Source organism: Neoarius graeffei, chromosome 27, assembly GCF_027579695.1.
Source record: "Neoarius graeffei isolate fNeoGra1 chromosome 27, fNeoGra1.pri, whole genome shotgun sequence".
Lineage (NCBI taxonomy): Eukaryota > Metazoa > Chordata > Actinopteri > Siluriformes > Ariidae > Neoarius > Neoarius graeffei.
The window spans coordinates 16,024,223-16,042,213 of NC_083595.1; the positions used below are offsets into that span (position 1 = coordinate 16,024,223).

Sequence of the window (17,991 nt, forward strand, 5' to 3'; positions counted from 1 at the left end):
TTTTGAGAAGGATGGTGGAGTGAAGGATGAAGTGGGTAAGTTCTTGAAATGATTTTTTTTTTTCATTAGGAGGAAGAAGCAAGACATATGCATACATTCCAATTAAGGTACAAAGTACAAGTCATACAATGGAACAAATGACAGAACTGCATGTTGTATGTTCCCTGAGTTGAGCAAAAGAACTTATTAGCAGCAAGTGTTTATTGTTTGCAAGTGGCGTGGCATGATGATAGACTTGAAAAACTTCACATGGTGCTGCCTATCTGGTTTTCAATTAGTGTTTGTGTGTTCCTGTGTATGCATATGTATATGCTAATATGCATATACATATGCATATTAGCTGCATGCTTCAATTAGTGTTTGTGTGTTCCTGTGTATGCATATGTATATGCTAATATACATATGCATATTAGCTGCATGCTTATTCTTTATGACAGTGGTTAGCACTGTCACCTCACAGCAAGAAGGTCCTGGGTTCGAGCCCAGCGGCCGGCGAGGGCCTTTCTGTGTGGAGTTTGCATACTCTCCGCGTGGGTTTGCTCCGGTTTCCCCAAAAGCATGCAGGTTAGGCTAATTGGTGGCTGTGAATTGGCGTGGTTGTCTGTGTTAGCCCTGCGATGGCCTGGCAACTTGTCCAGGGTGTACCCCACCTCTCGCCCATAGTCAGCTGGGATAGGCTCCAGCTTGCCTGCGAACCTGTAGGACAGGATAAGCAGCTACAGATTATATATATATATATATATATATATATATATATATATATATATATATATATATATATATATATATATATATATATATATGTATTTATTTATTGTCATAAGCATGTAGACATCTGACCATCACATACAAACTGTTGCCACAAAGTTGGATGCTGTAGCATTACAATTTCCCTTCACTGAAATTAAGTGGCCCAAAACCTGTTCCAGCAGGATAATGCCCCTGTGCAAATACTAGTGAGGTCCATGAAGACATGGTTTACCAAGGTTGGAGTGAAACATCTCAAGTGTCCTTCACAGAGACCTCAATCCCACTGAACATCTTTGGGATGAATAGCGATGCTGACTGAGCACCAAACCTCCTCGCCTGACATCAGTGCCTGACCTCACTAATGCTCTTATGGCTGACTGAGCACAAACCTAGTGGGAAGCCTTCCCAGAAGAGTGGAGGCTATTATAACAGCAAAGGAGGACTATCTCTGGAATGAGATGTTCAAAAAGCACACATGAATGTGATGGTCAGTTGTCCACAAACTTTTGGCCATATAGTGTATCTTCAACGTGTTGGATTTGACATCAATTTAATCTAATAAATAAACTAAATTAATTAGAAGCTGGGGGAACTAATCTATAAACCTAGAGTGATAGATGTATTTTAGAAGGTTGGGAAGAGAATTTTAATAGGAGTGTGTGTGTGTGTGTGTGTGTGTGTGTGTGTGTGTGTGTGTGTGTGTGTGTGTGTGTGTTGGTTATCTATTTCTTTTTTGACTGCAAAACAAAAAGCTAGCACAGACACATAGAAATAGTAACCTATTTGTTGATGTAGTATTGATTATTTAGTGATGCTTAAACATTTTCAGAGTTGACTTTTCGCTGGTGAAATGTACTGTGTATCCACCTGTATGTGAGGATCTTCTGAACATGAAAAAAAATAACACATAGGTTATATGTACTATGTGAAAACATTATGGAAAAAAGATGAAATATGAATTGCAAAAAATGGTCAGTATGGTGAAATATCAATTGACACCAAGAGCTTTTCAGAAAAAAATACGTAAATTTGCTCTGTTGCATTACCTTCATGCAAGCATGCCTCATTGCACAAAGAGCATGAAAATGTGGTTTGTGTGTCTTTAGGATTGATTATTTTATGTCTCATGTCTCAGCTGCTCAGTCAGTAATACATGAACAGTACTATTCTGGACCGAGTAGGCTATAACACAAGGGTTAAATGTTTAAGGATATTAAGTTTCAGAAAAAGGTGCTGAAGCAGTGCTTTCTATTTTTGCCCCTTTAAGAATGCAAATGGTTGTGAGCATGGTACCATCTATGCCTGGACGAGTGAAATCTCATGTACTTCTTCAGCTTTATATTTGTTTATTGATTGGCGCTTACAAAGAGCAATTACGCCATATAAAATACATGAAGCTGAGGATATAATCAACGCTGTAAACGAGTCACTTCCAACGTGCGCGCTGCTTAGTGACAGTAAGCTGACCTGGTCTTCTTGCGCCCCCTGTAGGAGGAAAGCTGAAATGACTGATGACTGTGGGTGAGTTTGGAGCTTCGTCCCAGATAGCAAAAATCAGTTGAATCAACATTGAAATAGCGTTTGGCAGAAAACATTGAAATAATGTTGAAATGATATTGAAAGTGTCCTCTTGAATTTGGGTTGAATCAACGTTGAATTTTCAACCCTATCAGCATTGAATCAATAGTGATTCAACCATCATCTAAATAGAAACTTACTGTACAATTCAAATAACTGCCTGACGAACAAAATATTTGAATATTTGCTCCGGTTTCCCCCACAGTCCAAAGACATGCAGGTTAGGTTAACTGGTGACTCTAAATTGAGCGTAGGTGTGAATGTGAGTGTGAATGGTTGTCTGTGTCTATGTGTCAGCCCTGTGATGACCTGGCGACTTGTCCAGGGTGTAGATACCCCGCCTTTCGCCCATAGTCAGCTGGGATAGGCTCCAGCTTGCCTGCAACCCTGTAGAAGGATAAAGTGGCTAGAGATAATGAGATGAGAATACATAACATGTCATAATAAGTCTGTATAGTAATCCTCAGTCACTGTTTTATCCTACTCAGTATGGTGGTGAATCTGGAGCCTATGCCAGGAACACTGGGCGTGAGGTGGGATGGGGTTCTTGTCCATCAGAGTACCATGTGTACAAGCACATGTTCACTTAACCACTATTTTTAACCACACTACCACAAAGAGGAGAACTGGCCAGTGTTGTTGAAGCAAATTTCTTCAGTCGCAAGCACGGACAGTCTATGGTCGCAAGTCTCGTCGTCAACGGAGCTCGAGCTCTTCTGAAAGTTCTTCTGAGAGACGGTTATTTGGACCATTCCAAATAGCGGCCGGTACAGTAGAATTTTCTGTTCGTTTTTTCCTTACATGTTGCACACACACGATTTGCACATAACCATAAATAATAATCTATTCTTCATAGTTCCTTGTGCTCTATTAAAATTCTAAATTAAATAAATGAAATTCAGTGAAATATAGGAACCCCCCCCCCACACACACACACAAAATGGTCTCGCCCAGAGTGCACCCCAGGCTCCCGTCCAGTGGTGCAGTGTATGATGACAACAAAATCAACATGTATTCAACATTGATCAAATGTTTCCTTCAACCATTACATTGATTCGAACACATTTTTTCAACTTTATTTTATCAGTGGTTGATTTAATGGTTGATCCACCATCAGTGTTCAACTATAACTGTAAATCAACCATCTTGACCAAATATCAACATTGAAATAACATCATTTGCTATCTGGGGTGTTGCCAATCTCTGTTCAAGGTTGGGTTTCCCAAAAGCCTCTTAATGCTAAGAGCGTCTTAACGAAGAGAGAGAGTGTGTTCATTGTGCTGCTCGTTCTACCATTTAACTATGACTTTGTGCTGCGATGCTTTTGGGAAACCCACCCCAGCCTGATTGGTGTTGCCAGATTGAGCAGTTACCTTCCAAATTAATATTAATCGCATTATGTGCTATAAAAATACTCTTAAGGGAATGGGAAATAATCATCATAAAAAAGATGCAATATATAATGTGCTGGTATTTTCATGTGTGGCATGAGTAGGTGGTAAATTGCAACAGTAAACACAGCAAAACATGGCAACTCAAATCCCGCGGTGCTGCGTGTGTGTGTGTGTGTGTGTGCGGCAGCGCAGAGAAGCGGATCAGGATGGCGGAGTGAGGGTGAGAGGATGCGACTGCCCAGCTCCGTTCTGGTGTCGGTCTCTCTGTTTACGGCCGAAACAACTGCAGCGCTGTACCTCAGCACCACGTACCGCTCGGCTGGAGATAAGATCTGGCAGGGCTTCACGCTGCTCTTCACGCTGGTGCCGTGCGTGTTGGTGCAGCTCACCCTTATCTTCATCCACCGAGACCTGAGCAGAGACAGGCCGCTCATCCTGCTGCTGCACCTTCTGCAGCTCGGACCTGTCATCAGGTAACTGATCAGCTTACCTTCTGCCATATATTCAGTTCCTTCACGCAAGGAAAGTAGAATTTAGGTTACATCAGCACTGAAGTGTGTGGAGCTCCAGGATGGGTTAGGATTTACAGAGCATGTTCATCAGCCTGACAATAAAGCTAGTGCTGGTAGTGTCTTCTGAATCTCAAGAGTTTCCAAGTCAAATCTGCTGTTTTAGAACCACAAGATATCTGTAAGAGATATATATATTTTTTTTTTTCTGAGATGTTAGGCTGAATAAGTAAGTGTCAGACAAACTGTGCATGACACAGGCTAGAGAGTCATCAATCAAATATTGACTGTAGCTTGTAAGCACACTTACATAATGAGCCAGATTTTTTTTTTGTTTGTTTTTTATCCAAGCTGATTGCAGCAAGGATATGAGTTTTTTTTCTTCATATGACAGAGCTGTGTGTAAAGTCCATCAATGTTTCATGACACAGTCTGAAAGCATCATTTAACGCATAAAACACACAAGAAGATTCACACTGTGAAATGAGCATCTTCAGAGTTTATAGGAAGATCAGCTAGACAGAAATGAGCCACCTTAGGAACAGACTACTGTGGTCTTATGTGTTTTATGTGTTATACCTCATGTTTTTTTTTAAATAAACCCTTATACCAATTTTGATTCCTGCAACATTAAAAAAAAATTGGAATTTACCACTTTTTAATGTTGCCATTCCTTCTCACAACACTTAAAATATGTTTAGGGATTGAAGAAATCAAGTGATGAAATGTTTCAGGTGTTATTTTGGCTCATTCTTCCTACAAACAGGTCTTCAGGTGTATAACAGTAGGGGGTCATTGTTGTCATTTTTCCATTTCAAAAGTCGCCACACATGCTCTGTTGGGGACAGAGGGGACAGGCATCTTCCACAGCCATGCCTTTGTAATGTGTGCAGAATGTGGTTTTGCATTGTCTTATTGAAATATTCCTGGAAAAGTTGTTGTCTTGAAGGCAGCATATGTTGCTCCAAACTCTCAATGTACTTTTCTGCATTAATGCTCCATCACAGGAGTGTAAGTTACCTTTGGCATGGGCACTGACACAACCCCATACCATGACAGACCCTGGCTTTTGGACTTATTGCTGGTAACAGTCTGGATGGTCCTTTTCATCTTTGGTCCGGAGCACACGGTGTCCATTTCTTACAAAAAAGGACCTTGAATACGGAGTCGTCTGACAACAATACATGTTTCCACTGTGTGATGGTCCATCCCAGATGCCTCCAAGCCCAGAGAAGTCGACGGCGCTTCTGGACAAAGATAACATAAGGCTTCCTTTTTACATAGTAAAGTTTTAACTGGCATTTGTGGATATAACTCCATATTGTAGTGCTTGACAAAGGTTTGCCAATGTAATCCCAAGCCCATGTGGTTATATCAGCTATAGGTGAATGACGGTTCTTGATGCAGTGCTGTCTGAGGGATTGGAGATCATGGGTATTCATGGGCTTGCGCCCTTTCACTTTTCTCACTAAAATTCCTCCAGATTCCTTGAACCGATATTATGCACCGTCAAGGGTGAAATATTCTAATCCCTTCATATCTTTCTTTGAAGAACAGTGTTTTTAAACATTTTAATAATTTTCTCACAAATTTGTTTGTGAGACCAACTGGAAATCCTCAGCCCATCTTTACTCCTCAAAGACTAGGCCTTTCATGTATACTGATTTTGTACCAACTCATGATTACAATCATCTGTTGGCATCATCTGTTTCAAATCACATCATTATTGTTTTACCTCATTACTAGCTCTAAATTGCCCCATCCCAACTTTTTTTTTTTCAGAATGTGTTGCAGGCCTGAAATGCAGGAATGGATGCATATTAACAGGAAAAAAAAAGTTGACCAACAAAACATGAAATATCTTGGGTTCATACTGTCTGTGCTAATCACTGCACCAACAAATGGGATGTTCCTCTCAAGCAGAATGGTTCATTACTGAATCAGTGAATAAATGTGCGCAGTCACATTAAACATTGCATTAATAATGAATTTAATAGAAATGTGTTTACATTAAGAAGAGTGTGTCAGTGTATCATTGGGATGTTTTAAAGCAGTCAACATTGAAGCAACATGACAGCTCCAGCGGTCCCTCAGCATCATATAGTGTGTGTATAATAGATGCATTGACAATACCTTCTGTTTCAGTACACTTTCAGAAACATGGCCTGTGATGTCCTAATCACTGGTCAGTGTTTCAGGGCTGTGTGTGACTCATCGATAATTGATACTTTCATTTTAACAGCCTTTCTCACAATAACTTCTAGAGTAAATTCAGATACATTTCACTTGTGCATGTTTTATAAGCCATTATTTATAATAGTACCAAATAGTAATAGTACCAGGGCGGCACGGTGGTGTAGTGGTTAGCGCTGTTGCCTCACAGCAAGAAGGTCCGGGTTCGAGCCCCGTGGCCGGCGAGGGCCTTTCTGTGCGGAGTTTGCATGTTCTCCCCGTGTCCGCGTGGGTTTCCTCCGGGTGCTCCGGTTTCCCCCACAGTCCAAAGACATGCAGGTTAGGTTAACTGGTGACTCTAAATTGACCGTAGGTGTGAATGTAAGTGTGAATGGTTGTCTGTGTCTATGTGTCAGCCCTGTGAAGACCTGGCAACTTGTCCAGGGTGTAACCTGCCTTTCGCCCGTAGTCAGCTGGGATAGGCTCCAGTTTACTTGCGACCCTGTAGAACAGGATAAAGCGGCTAGAGATAATGAGATGAGATGAGATGAGATGAGTAATAGTACCTGCACATTTTTTAAAATAGCTATGTTTGGATGCTTTGATACAGCAAAATGTATCAGGTCTGTACTGCATGTGCAATGGAAAGCAACCCTTTGCATTTTAAATAAGTTAGATAGGAAAATGGCCCAGTGGAGCTTGCAAGTGCCCTCCCCCAGGCAGTATTTATCTAGCCTCTGTGCTAATGTAGCACTAAATCAATTGTTAATAGCACAATTTAATGTGATGTTATGTGCTTAAAACAAACTGCATGAGGATTTATTGTGAGTGTGCTATGTTAGGCTATGAATTTTCTGCTCAAGAATTTGCCCTTACATAGAAATGATCATTTAAGGACAGTGTCTTTGGTTATTTTCTCTTCCTATAGAAGGAAATAAACAGGATGTGAGCTTACTGCTGTGTCTTAACTTCTGTCCCTTGGTTTAGCGCCATTAAAATTGACATAACAGATGTCATGAGGTCTGCAAAGGCATTTGGATATGTTCCACTATGGAAGTAAATGTAACAGATTTAATTTGTGATGCAACAATTCCACAATAAGAAGGTGTAACTCACTGCAGTAAATCCTGCCTTCTCACATCTCTGATTAATCGATCGGCTAGAAAACTATTATTGGACCGCATTTGAACCTTTTCACGTCCCCTGTTCTATTGTGGTGTGTCCTAGCAGTATCCCAGCAACCGCAAACACATTTATGTCAAGTGAAAAGATATCTAGATTTTGTCTAAAGTAAGAGTTTATAATGTGTCTCCTTGAACATGTAGAAAAGATGCCTTTTTAAGTGCTATTATTAATCCTTACAGTATAGAAGAGTAAAGGCAAAAAGTTCTTAGTGTGTTGAAAGGGTGTTTAGTATGAGTTTATTCTGAATAAGAAGCCAGTTCTTAGAAAGCAGTAGTATCCAGATGCACTGAAAGCTGAAACTTTGGACTTGGAACAACTACAGAAATGGACAAACTGTTGTGTCTTATTAATTGCCAATTTAAATCAGGCCAGATTATCTCAATAATGGAAGTCCAGTTCTTGCTATCTCTTTATCTATGCTTTTATAGGAACAGCAAGCTATGATGGTACATGATGACATTTGAAGGTGTACCGAATGATATACCTACTGAAGTAGCTTTTTACTTAAGTGTTGACCAGCGACAGAGTAATTACTTAAATAATGTCTGAAAAAAATTGAATTTGAATGTAATACCTACAAGCTGTAACCCTAACCTGAATCTTTTCCAGGTGTTTGGATGCTTTTTGTATCTATGGAGGCTCAGGCAAGGTGGAGGAGCCGTATGTCACCATCACTAGGAAGAAACAAATGCCTCGGTGTGGCCGGGCCGAGGAGGTGGAACATGAACTTGGGCAGGCCGAGGGCAAGTTGGTTGCTCACCGAGCAGCCTTTGCCCGAACCTCTGTAATTCAGGCCTTCCTGGGCTCTGCCCCTCAGCTCACACTGCAGCTCTACATCTGTGTGCTGCAAAGGGACGTTTCCATTGCGAGAGGTGAGGGAAAGGGCATAGACACCCACATGGGAAGTGCTGGAGCTGAATGGCACTTATAATCCACATTGCATTCCTCATGTGCTGAATCCAAGTGCGTTTTAGAGGATGTGCTCATTAACAGCCCCAGCACTCAAAGGACTTTTTAGCTTTCTATATAAGTTGTACTACATTGTTACTGATATGGATTACAGGATCAGTTTCCTATCTATTCAGGTTATCCGGAGCGAGCCTTACTTACTGTGTTTGTACTGTTGATTCAGGGAAGGCACACGTTTTCTGGTATTATTTGTGAATACACATCGTTGCAGGAAGGAATACCGATTCTAAAATCTCAAACCTTAAATAAATCTTACTTTCCTGTCTGGTACATATTATAGTTAAGTCACAATTCAGTCCAATCTGACAATTCCATAAAACCAGGGCATTCAAGTAAAAGCTAAATTTCAACTAAAATTCCTTGTAACAGCTTGTGAAAACTCTCCCACTTCGGAATGCATTTACATATTATTGTAAATACATGAAATTGACTGCAACAAAACAAAATACAGGATTTGCTATAGAAGCCGTGATAGTTCGTGTTTGTCAAACTTCAGTTGCTGAACTATGGCCAGGGATCGATCTATCTATCTATCTATCTATCTATCTATCTATGGGGGGCATTTTAGCTTAGGAAAAAAAATATTTTAATATCTTTCTGCAATAACTTTATGAAATATGATTTTTTTAAGTTGGATTAAAAGTTAGAGACATGATCTTATTAAGCCAGGTTCTAGAATATTTTGCTTTTGTGTTTTTCTGAATTAGTGCAAAATGTACTGCTCATTCAGCATGACCACCATAGCCAAGTTTGCTCTTTAAGAGCACAATGCAGGACATTTTTTCAAAGCACGTCTAATGTCAGAGTTAAACCCTGCCACATCATTACCACATTGTACAGCTTTGGCACATGGCAACAAAACACTTCACAACAAGTTATCTGCTTCCTTGAGCCTTATCTCAAGGATACACACTTCAGTTTGAAGGATACAAGTGTGTAGATAAAGGAAAAAAGACACTCGTATCGTTCCAAGCAGTTTCCCTGTGTTTATAAATGAGATAAATGCTGTTTATATCCACTAACCAAAATGAATGAAAAGTCAAATGAATGCATGTGGGTGGGTAATTTATTTATAGCATGTTTCATTATTACATTTTCTGAAAGGAATAAAGGTAGAATTAGTAACCAAAATACACACGCGAGGCAGTGCAAAGACATAAATAAATAAATGAATGAATGAATGAATGAATGAATGAATAGACATAAGGATAGCATTAGCAATAGGCTGAAACAACAATAAAAATGTAAACAGTGTTTGAATATTATTTACAGAACTATAAAAAGACCATCACAAGATAATGTAAGAGATTACAAAATAATAATAATAATAATAATAAACTGAAAGAACAAAATATTGTTTCTGCTTCAGCTGCTGGTTATAAATGCCATCTATTAAATCTTGTTTTGTATGTTGTAATTAAGCTTGAACTTCTTACAAATTCCATTAAAATAGAGCTCAATTCTTAGAGAGAAAAAGCCAGAGCCAAGATACAATTAATTGCATAGTCCATTATAAACATTGCCTTGGAAATGTACGGAGCTGACTGTTATTATTACTTATAACTCACATACTGTAACGTCAGAGGCTGAATATTACTATAAAAAGCACTACTGGAATTTTACAATTATGCTCTATAAAGTTAAGGCCTTTATTGCCGAATATACATCTAAAATGAAATGAACCATGAGAACAGTGAGAGAGTCAGTCAGAGCTGAAAATCACAGAAAAACAAATGAAGAAATAATGTTCACAAGTTATATATTTTAAAATGCCAAGCTAGCTAACAAATATTAGCTATTTAGCTAGTCTAACTGCATCTAGTGTTACCTAGGTTTACCTTCAGTTGAAATGAAAAAAAAAGAGAGAGAGAACTATAACTTTTATTTGTCACATATACTGGATATTATAGCACAGTGAAATTCTTTTCTTCACCTATCCCAGCTTGTTAAGAAGTCGGGGTCAGAGCGCAGAGTTAGCCATGATACAGCGCCCCTGGAGCAAAAAAGGTTAAGGGCTTTGCTCGAGTGGCAGCTTGAAAGTGTTGCATCTTGACCCCCTAACCTTCTGATCAGAAAACCAAAACCTTAACCACTGAACCACCACTGTATAATCAATATACATGAGTATACAGTATAATAATTCTTTATATTATAGATGGTGGTACTAAGCACACTTGAATTGGGTAGGCTAATAGTGGTTGAAACAGGCCTCGTGTTTGTGGAAAGTGTATTTTCAGTCTCTTTTCCTCTTTTGCCTGCACAGTGGTAAAATGTACTGCTCACTGAGCATTTTACAATAGTATAAATAAATCAGACAACTAACTCTAAAGACTAGCCCAAATTGAGATTTTTCTCCCCTCACTTCTTGAAATATTTTCTTCACATTTACTTTGGATATTCTGGATTGCACAAAACCCTGAAATACTATTCAACAGAAAGGAATATTAATTTCCTTAGGATTTCCTCAAGAATAATTTCATTCTTTAACAGTACGTGTAGCACATGTTTGCTAATGTTTGCACCTCACACGCCGTCTTGTCTCATAATAGTACCTGCACAATTTGTTGTATTTCCTGACCCAGCACTCTGTAACAGGCCCTCAACTGAGTATGCAAGAATATAGACCTTCCTTGGAAAACCATGGAACAGATGGAGGAACACAGCATGTGGCATATCATTTGGGAACTCTTGGCAAATAATGCAGTAGGTGAAGATTAGTGAAGTGGAGACTAATTTACTGAACGAGGCCATATGTTTGCAGGTTTTTTTGTGTATTTGGTTGTCTGAGCAATTCATGGACCGATGCAGCAGTAAATATAAGTGCACATCAGGTCTTGAGGCAGGAACTGGATCAAAGGCTGTGACTAGGTAAGAAACTGGAAAAGTAAAAGGGAAGGGTGGGGTACAAAGGATCAAAACAGATCTCCGCAAGTGCTGAGGCAGGGATTGGATCAGGGACTGAGACAGAAGCCAGTGCAAGTAACAGAGCCAGGGACAGCAGTGGTTGGGACTGACCAGAATTAGGGACAGGGGCAGGGATTGACAAAGAATTTAGAGGTGAGACAGGTCTAGGTCCTGGAGCTGGATTTGACTCTGATTGGTTCAGGCTCCCAGAAAGAGAGGTTGTGACTATTCTGGCAAGGCCGATGTGCAACAAAGACCAAGTTACGGGTAGTGTGATACCTTTATAGGGTTTTGGCCTCTGTAATGAATTTGACAGTTTTATGGACAGGATTATGTACTATGCTCTGGAATTTGATTAGTATCAGAGGATAGTGTTGCTGGGGCAGCAGTCAGAGGGATACTGTTGATGGACTTCAGGAAGAATACAACAAGAGCAGGGTAACCTGTACAACTATAGGTATTTTGTACTTGGAGGATGTCAGAGACTCCAGCTGTGGACTGGGGGAAACTAAACAGCAGACTAAGGGGTCTATGGACTTCCTGCACCACTACCCTGTTGTGTAGCTTAAAACCAATGGCATGATACCACCAAAGGAGATAAAGTCAGGAGATGCTGTTGTAACCATATGCACAAAATACAGGTAGCACTTGGCAGAAAAAATATTGCCAGCCCCAAGGAATCTAATCCTAACCATCAGCAAAAGGGGCAAGTCGTCCAGAATTAATGTCGTGGAAGAAGATATATACGGTATATATATATAGGGAAGCAGCTGAGGCAATAGGAGAGTATGACATGTTGATTATTAGCACAGGCCTGAAATAACTGAAGCTGCTGCTGCATCCACCTGACCATCTCAGCATCGCATTGTGTTTGTACTTTCTCTTGCTGGATTACCTTACACGCATGCCACGAACAGGTGGATATAATTTCAGAGCTGATATTTAGGGGGTTCCAAAAATCATAGCTGAAGTCCATATCAACAAATGTCAATTTACAGACAGATATGGTCATCAGAGACAAATCTATATTTGCATCCACAAATATTGAATTGAGATTAAAACTAGGAAAAACAATAGACCTGACTAGAGTTAGTACCAGTAACTGGGAAACTACACTCAGAACCAGGGAAGTGTGAGACTGGAGAAAACAAGAAACATGAATATGATTCCTGAAATAATTCCACAAATTAACAACCAGTCAAAATGTATATATGAGACATTTACCTGTCTCTTATGTATATAATAAAATAACATAACTGTGCAATGTTAGAGGAAAATAATCAATAATACAGTGACACCCAGTCGTTGATAATTTTCCTTTTACAGCTTACACTTAAGTGTTTTATTTTTTTCTTATCCCACAGCAATTTGCCAATTGTTACATTTAAAAAAAAATTTAAATCCATCCTTTTTATGAGTTTACATCTACATTTCATGTTGTGGAATGTCTATACACTCACCATCCACTTTATTAGAAACATCAGATCAGAGCATCAGAACCTGCAGGTTCATTCAGTTATTTAATCAGCCAATCATATGGCAGCAGTGCAATGCCAAAAGTCATGCAGATGCAGGTTAATGTTCACATCAAACATCAGAATGAAGAAAAAGTGTAAGAGGTAGAGGAAAATGGTCAGATTGTTTCAAGCTGCCAGGAAGGATATAGAAACTCAGTTGATCACATTTTACAACCATGGTGAGCAGAAAACATTTCAGCATGAACAAAACATTGACCTTGAGGTGGATGAGTGACAATAGCCAAAGACCACATTGGGGTCCACTCCCGTCAGTGAAGAACAAGAATCTGAGGCTATCACAGGCACAGGCTGACGCAAACTGGACAGCTGAAGATTAGAAAAAAAATCACCTGGTCAGATACTTTTCTGCATACCACAGTTGTAAAGAATGATTATTTGAGTTACTATGTCCTGTCCGTAATAACTCAAATAATCACGCTTTACGGGCGGCACGGTGGTGTAGTGGTTAGCGCTGTCGCCTCACAGCAAGAAGGTCCTGGGTTCGAGCCCCGGGGCCGGCGAGGGCCTTTCTGTGTGGAGTTTGCATGTTCTCCCCGTGTCCGCGTGGGTTTCCTCCGGGTGCTCCGGTTTCCCCCACAGTCCAAAGACATGCAGGTTAGGTTAACTGGTGACTCTAAATTGACCGTAGGTGTGAATGTGAGTGTGAATGGTTGTCTGTGTCTATGTGTCAGCCCTGTGATGACCTGGCGACTTGTCCAGGGTGTACCCCGCCTTTCGCCCGTAGTCAGCTGGGCTAGGCTCCAGCTTGCCTGCGACCCTGTAGAAGGATAAAGCGGCAAGAGATAATGAGATGAGATGAGAATCACGCTTTACAACCGTGGTATGCAGAAAAGCATCTGACCTGGTGATTTTTTTTTTCCCTGTCGGCTCAAGCCAGTCTGGTCTCCTCTGATCTCTCTCATCTGCAGACCCTCCGCTCACAGGATTGTTTTTGTTTTTTGCATCATTCTGTGTGAACTCTACACTTTTAACACTTTAAAAGAATTCTATACTTTTTCTTCATTTTGATGCTTGATGTGAACATTAACTCAAGACTAAAGACCTGTATCATATTTTTTGCTTTGTACTGCTGTCATATGATTGGCTGATTAGATAACTGCATGAATGTACAGGTGTTCCTAATAAAGTGGATGGTAAGTGTATATACAGTACACCCAGTCATCCCCTCACCAGGCCTTTCATTCCACCAACTCTTTCTTTCAGTCTACTTTATAACTCTCTAATTCCTTTTCTCTGTTTAATGTTTCTCTGTCCCGTTCTCTCTCGTTTTCTCTTTCTCAGGCACCCTGATGGTCATCTCTCTGCTCTCTATCGTGTATGGTGCACTGCGCTGCAACATTCTGGCCATCAAGATCCGTTACGATGACTACGCAGTGTCAGTGCGTCCTGCAGCGTATGTGTGCGTGTTGTTGTGGCGCAGTTTTGAGATTGCGACACGTGTTGCTGTGCTCGTGCTTTTCGGGTCCGTGTTGAAAACCTGGCTGCTGCCAGTCGTCATGCTCGGCTTCTTGGCCTTCTTCCTGCAGCCATGGGCAGCATTCTGGCGCAGTGGCTCACCCTTCCCCGAGAGCATTGAGAAGACACTGACACGTGTGGGCACAGCCACTGCACTCGCCATGCTCACTTTTCTGTACGCCGGCATCAACGTTTTCTGTTGGTCAGCCGTGCAGCTCAAGCTTGACGACCCTGACCTGATTGACAAAAATTATGGCTGGAGGCGAGCAACTGCTTACTATTCTATACGCTTCATTGAGAACATAGCGCTCACATCTCTCTGGTTCGCCCACCGCACTGATTTTTATCGACAAGTAGATGCACCAGTGCTTGAGCTGCTGCTGTTGCTTAGCTATATGCTTGCTGTGTTCTTCATGCTCCTCTTCTACCAGTGCTGCCACCCCTGCAGGCACCTGTTCTCCTCCAGCCCAGTGCAGGGGCTGTGGGAGTGCTGTGGCATGCTACGGATGCCGGCTGCGTCATGCTCTCAGCCTGGAGGCACACAGGGAAAAGTTTCATTAGAGAACTCTGATCCAGCCAAAGATGAATCAATTTCCACCACCAATGGAGACATCAGCCAGTGTTTGTTCTGAGTCCCTTCTGAGCCAATCTAAAGAGCCACAGTACAGATGGAAAAATTGAAGAGGTGACAAATCACTTGGGCACACTTGGCAAGTAAAGGCTGTAGCTGAGAATTAGTGTGATTCAGGCACAAATAGGGGTGTCAGTCTGCATCTATAATGACACTTTTGTGAGCTGAACATTTTTTAAAGTGCCCCTTATGGACCAGAAGCTTGATTAACCAATGAAGTTAACGTATGCTCTGTGGATTGTATACAAAGTCTTTCTAAGACTTTAGGGTGTTGATTTTTTTCTTTCTTTCTTTTTTGTCCTTTGGATTTTAAGACAAAACAGTCAGCATGATTGTGGCTTGGGTTGTTTAAGTGCCATTGCTGATTGCATGTGCTGTTTAACTTGGACAAATTAAGAATGCTGTTTTTGACATGTACGCTACTGTCTGATTCTCTCTCTCCCCATACCTCCAAAATTTACCATACTCAAGTGTAGTGTCTCTTTAAAAGTTGACACTTTATTTAAAATACTGTATTATATGTGTTGTATTAAATAATGAAAGCATCAATGAGCACAATTAGCACAATTTAGAAGAAAACTAGAAAAGCACTCGGAGAGTGCAGACCTCCGCCAAGAATCCTTTAAAAAAATCCGGGATCCAGAAGGTGATCCGGATCACCGCCAAAATTTAATGGATTGTTACTTGTGCCCAGTCACACCTCTGGAAAAAATTTCAGAGCAATCCGTTCATTACTTTTTCCGTAATGTTGCTAACAGACAAACAAACAAACAAACCAACGCTACTGAAAACATAACCTCCTTGGCAGAGGTAATTAAATCATTCCTGCTTCAAGAGCAGCATGTACCAGCATGTGCAGTGGGTGGCAAGTGTTTTTTTTTTCTTTTAATTTGTTTTTTTTTTTTTTTTTTTTAGGTTTCACCAAACTAAAATCCCATCCAAATATAGGAAAAAAAACCACTTCCAAGAGTATAAGTACCAGTGTTGTATTCGAGTCACTAAAGTTCCTGGAGTTCAAGTCCAGTCTTGAGTCCCCAGTGTTCAAGTCCAAGTCCTTAAAGAAAATTTTGAGTCGAGTCCGAGTCGAGTCCACTATTGATCCGTGTCCAGCTGCACCATTTGATGGTGGCTGTTGCTGCCTTTATGTGAAACCGTCTCTGTTACTGTGTTGGACTAACGTTACTGCTTGGCTGCCCCATTTTAGTTAATAGGCTACAGATAAAAAGCTTGTTCATCGCTCAGCAAGCCCCGCTATCAACAGGGCAAATAACATGAGAGAGGGTTAACACTAGCTAGTTCATCGGTCAGCAAGCAAGCCCCGCTATCAACAGAGTAATGAACATAGTGTGTCACTTACTTCTCTGGGTAGAGTCTTGCCAAACAATGACTGAAGTTCGAGGTTGTGCCCGTCATCTCCTTGATAGTTCTTCTACATATGGAACGCATAGTAGTGCATTTTTTTTCCCACTGCGCGAGAAGTCTGTATAAGCAAAGCAGACAATCCTAGAGGCATTTTCTCCAGGCATTTTAGTACCATTAACATTAGTTTGTTCCTGAACATAGTGTATGAACAGGTGAATGTGCATTCTCTTGCACGAAATTAGTATAAAAATTAATGTAGATATAAATATCTTATGCCAAATTATTATGGCATGTTACAAAAAATAAAGAAAAAATCCAAGTCCTCGTCTCCAATTTACGAGTCCGAATCATCAGTGCTCAAGTCCAAGTCAAGTCACGAGTCCTTAAACTTAGGGCACAAGTCAGACTCGAGTCCGAGTCCTGGACTCAAGTACGACAAGCCTGATAAGTACAAATGACTCAAGTTCAAGTAACTTACAACTGAGAGTGAATACGATCCAGGCAGTTAAGTGTCTCCTGATCAGCAGCTTAGAGCCATAATTGCTCACTCATCACTGCCACGTATTAATATTAATCCATCACCACCATTTAATTAATTTTTTTCTATTCATTACATTATTTCCAGATAGTGTTAATTTTTTGCATTCACTTCCCCTTTTTCTTGTCTTTAATACTAAACGCGTTTGCACTTTTAACTCTGATTTCACATTTATGTAAAACAAATGACACATGCATTTTAAAATTGAAATGCTTACGTTGGCATTAGTTATGCTGTAATCATATCAAAATGCCATTTGGTGTCCTGGATATTTTGTTGGTCCTCTGTTTTGTGAAGAGTTTGTGTTTTATTTACAAGCTTCTCAGGTTTATTCCTCAATGATGCTGTCTTACATGTTTATTGATATAACATTAGTGAATAAACAGCAGATTGATCTTTTACCAGCAACTTTTTATTCACTAATTCAGAAGGATAGTAAATGACATCTGTGCTGATATGTTTCTACCATGTAGGTTAAAATTATGAAGTCAAAAAGAAGGTAAGAAAGGTTTTGGGAGGATTTTTAAAAATTGTTATATTTAATTGTTCACAGTTATATTTTGCACTTCTATTGCTTTACAAATGGAAAGAGACCAGTTTGCACAATATAAAAGTTTGCTAAAGGAAGAACAGTGGCCTTAATGCAGGCCTGATGATTGTATTTAAGCCTTTGGTGCCCTCTGGTGTTTGGAGAAGTGAAAGTAATCTTACAGAGGTGTACAGTCTTTTTAAAACCTTAAAATGTGACCAACTGCTTGTTACAGCTTTCTTCTGTAAGTGAAGTCTGAGAAAATAACAAGAATAAAAATGCTAAGAGCAGATAACTTAATTTGTCTTCATCTCCATGGTAATAAAGAGTGTAGGCGTCTCTTGGAGGTCAATATTTATGTTATGATCTCATAGAAATGAGTAAATCAGCTACAGTTTTTCTGTCTGTTTGTTGCTTACTGGATTCTCAAGTGTATAACACAGATACACATGGGGACACACACACTTTACATTGAGG

General features: G+C 40.2%; 1 protein-coding gene across 1 annotated transcript; it reads left to right on the plus strand.

Moving 5' to 3' along the window:
* Window positions 1–3,928: 3,928 nt before the first annotated feature.
* On the plus strand, window positions 3,929–17,979 carry xk (X-linked Kx blood group (McLeod syndrome)). Its single transcript, XM_060911730.1, has 3 exons — window positions 3,929–4,195; window positions 8,198–8,460; window positions 14,281–17,979. Exons 1-3 carry the CDS (start codon window positions 3,951–3,953, stop codon window positions 15,084–15,086), a joined length of 1,314 nt encoding a protein of 437 aa, XP_060767713.1. The 5' UTR covers window positions 3,929–3,950; the 3' UTR covers window positions 15,087–17,979.
* The last annotated feature ends 12 nt before the right edge of the window (window positions 17,980–17,991 follow it).

Excerpts from the sequence above, each read along its gene's own strand:
- xk (XM_060911730.1), top strand. The coding sequence starts at position 3,951 with ATGCGACTGCCCAGCTCCGTTCTGGTGTCGGTCTCTCTGTTTACGGCC. Across the intron at positions 4,196-8,197 it reads CAGCTCGGACCTGTCATCAG|GTGTTTGGATGCTTTTTGTA; the intron begins GTAACTGATCAG and ends AATCTTTTCCAG. Across the intron at positions 8,461-14,280 it reads GGACGTTTCCATTGCGAGAG|GCACCCTGATGGTCATCTCT; the intron begins GTGAGGGAAAGG and ends TCTCTTTCTCAG.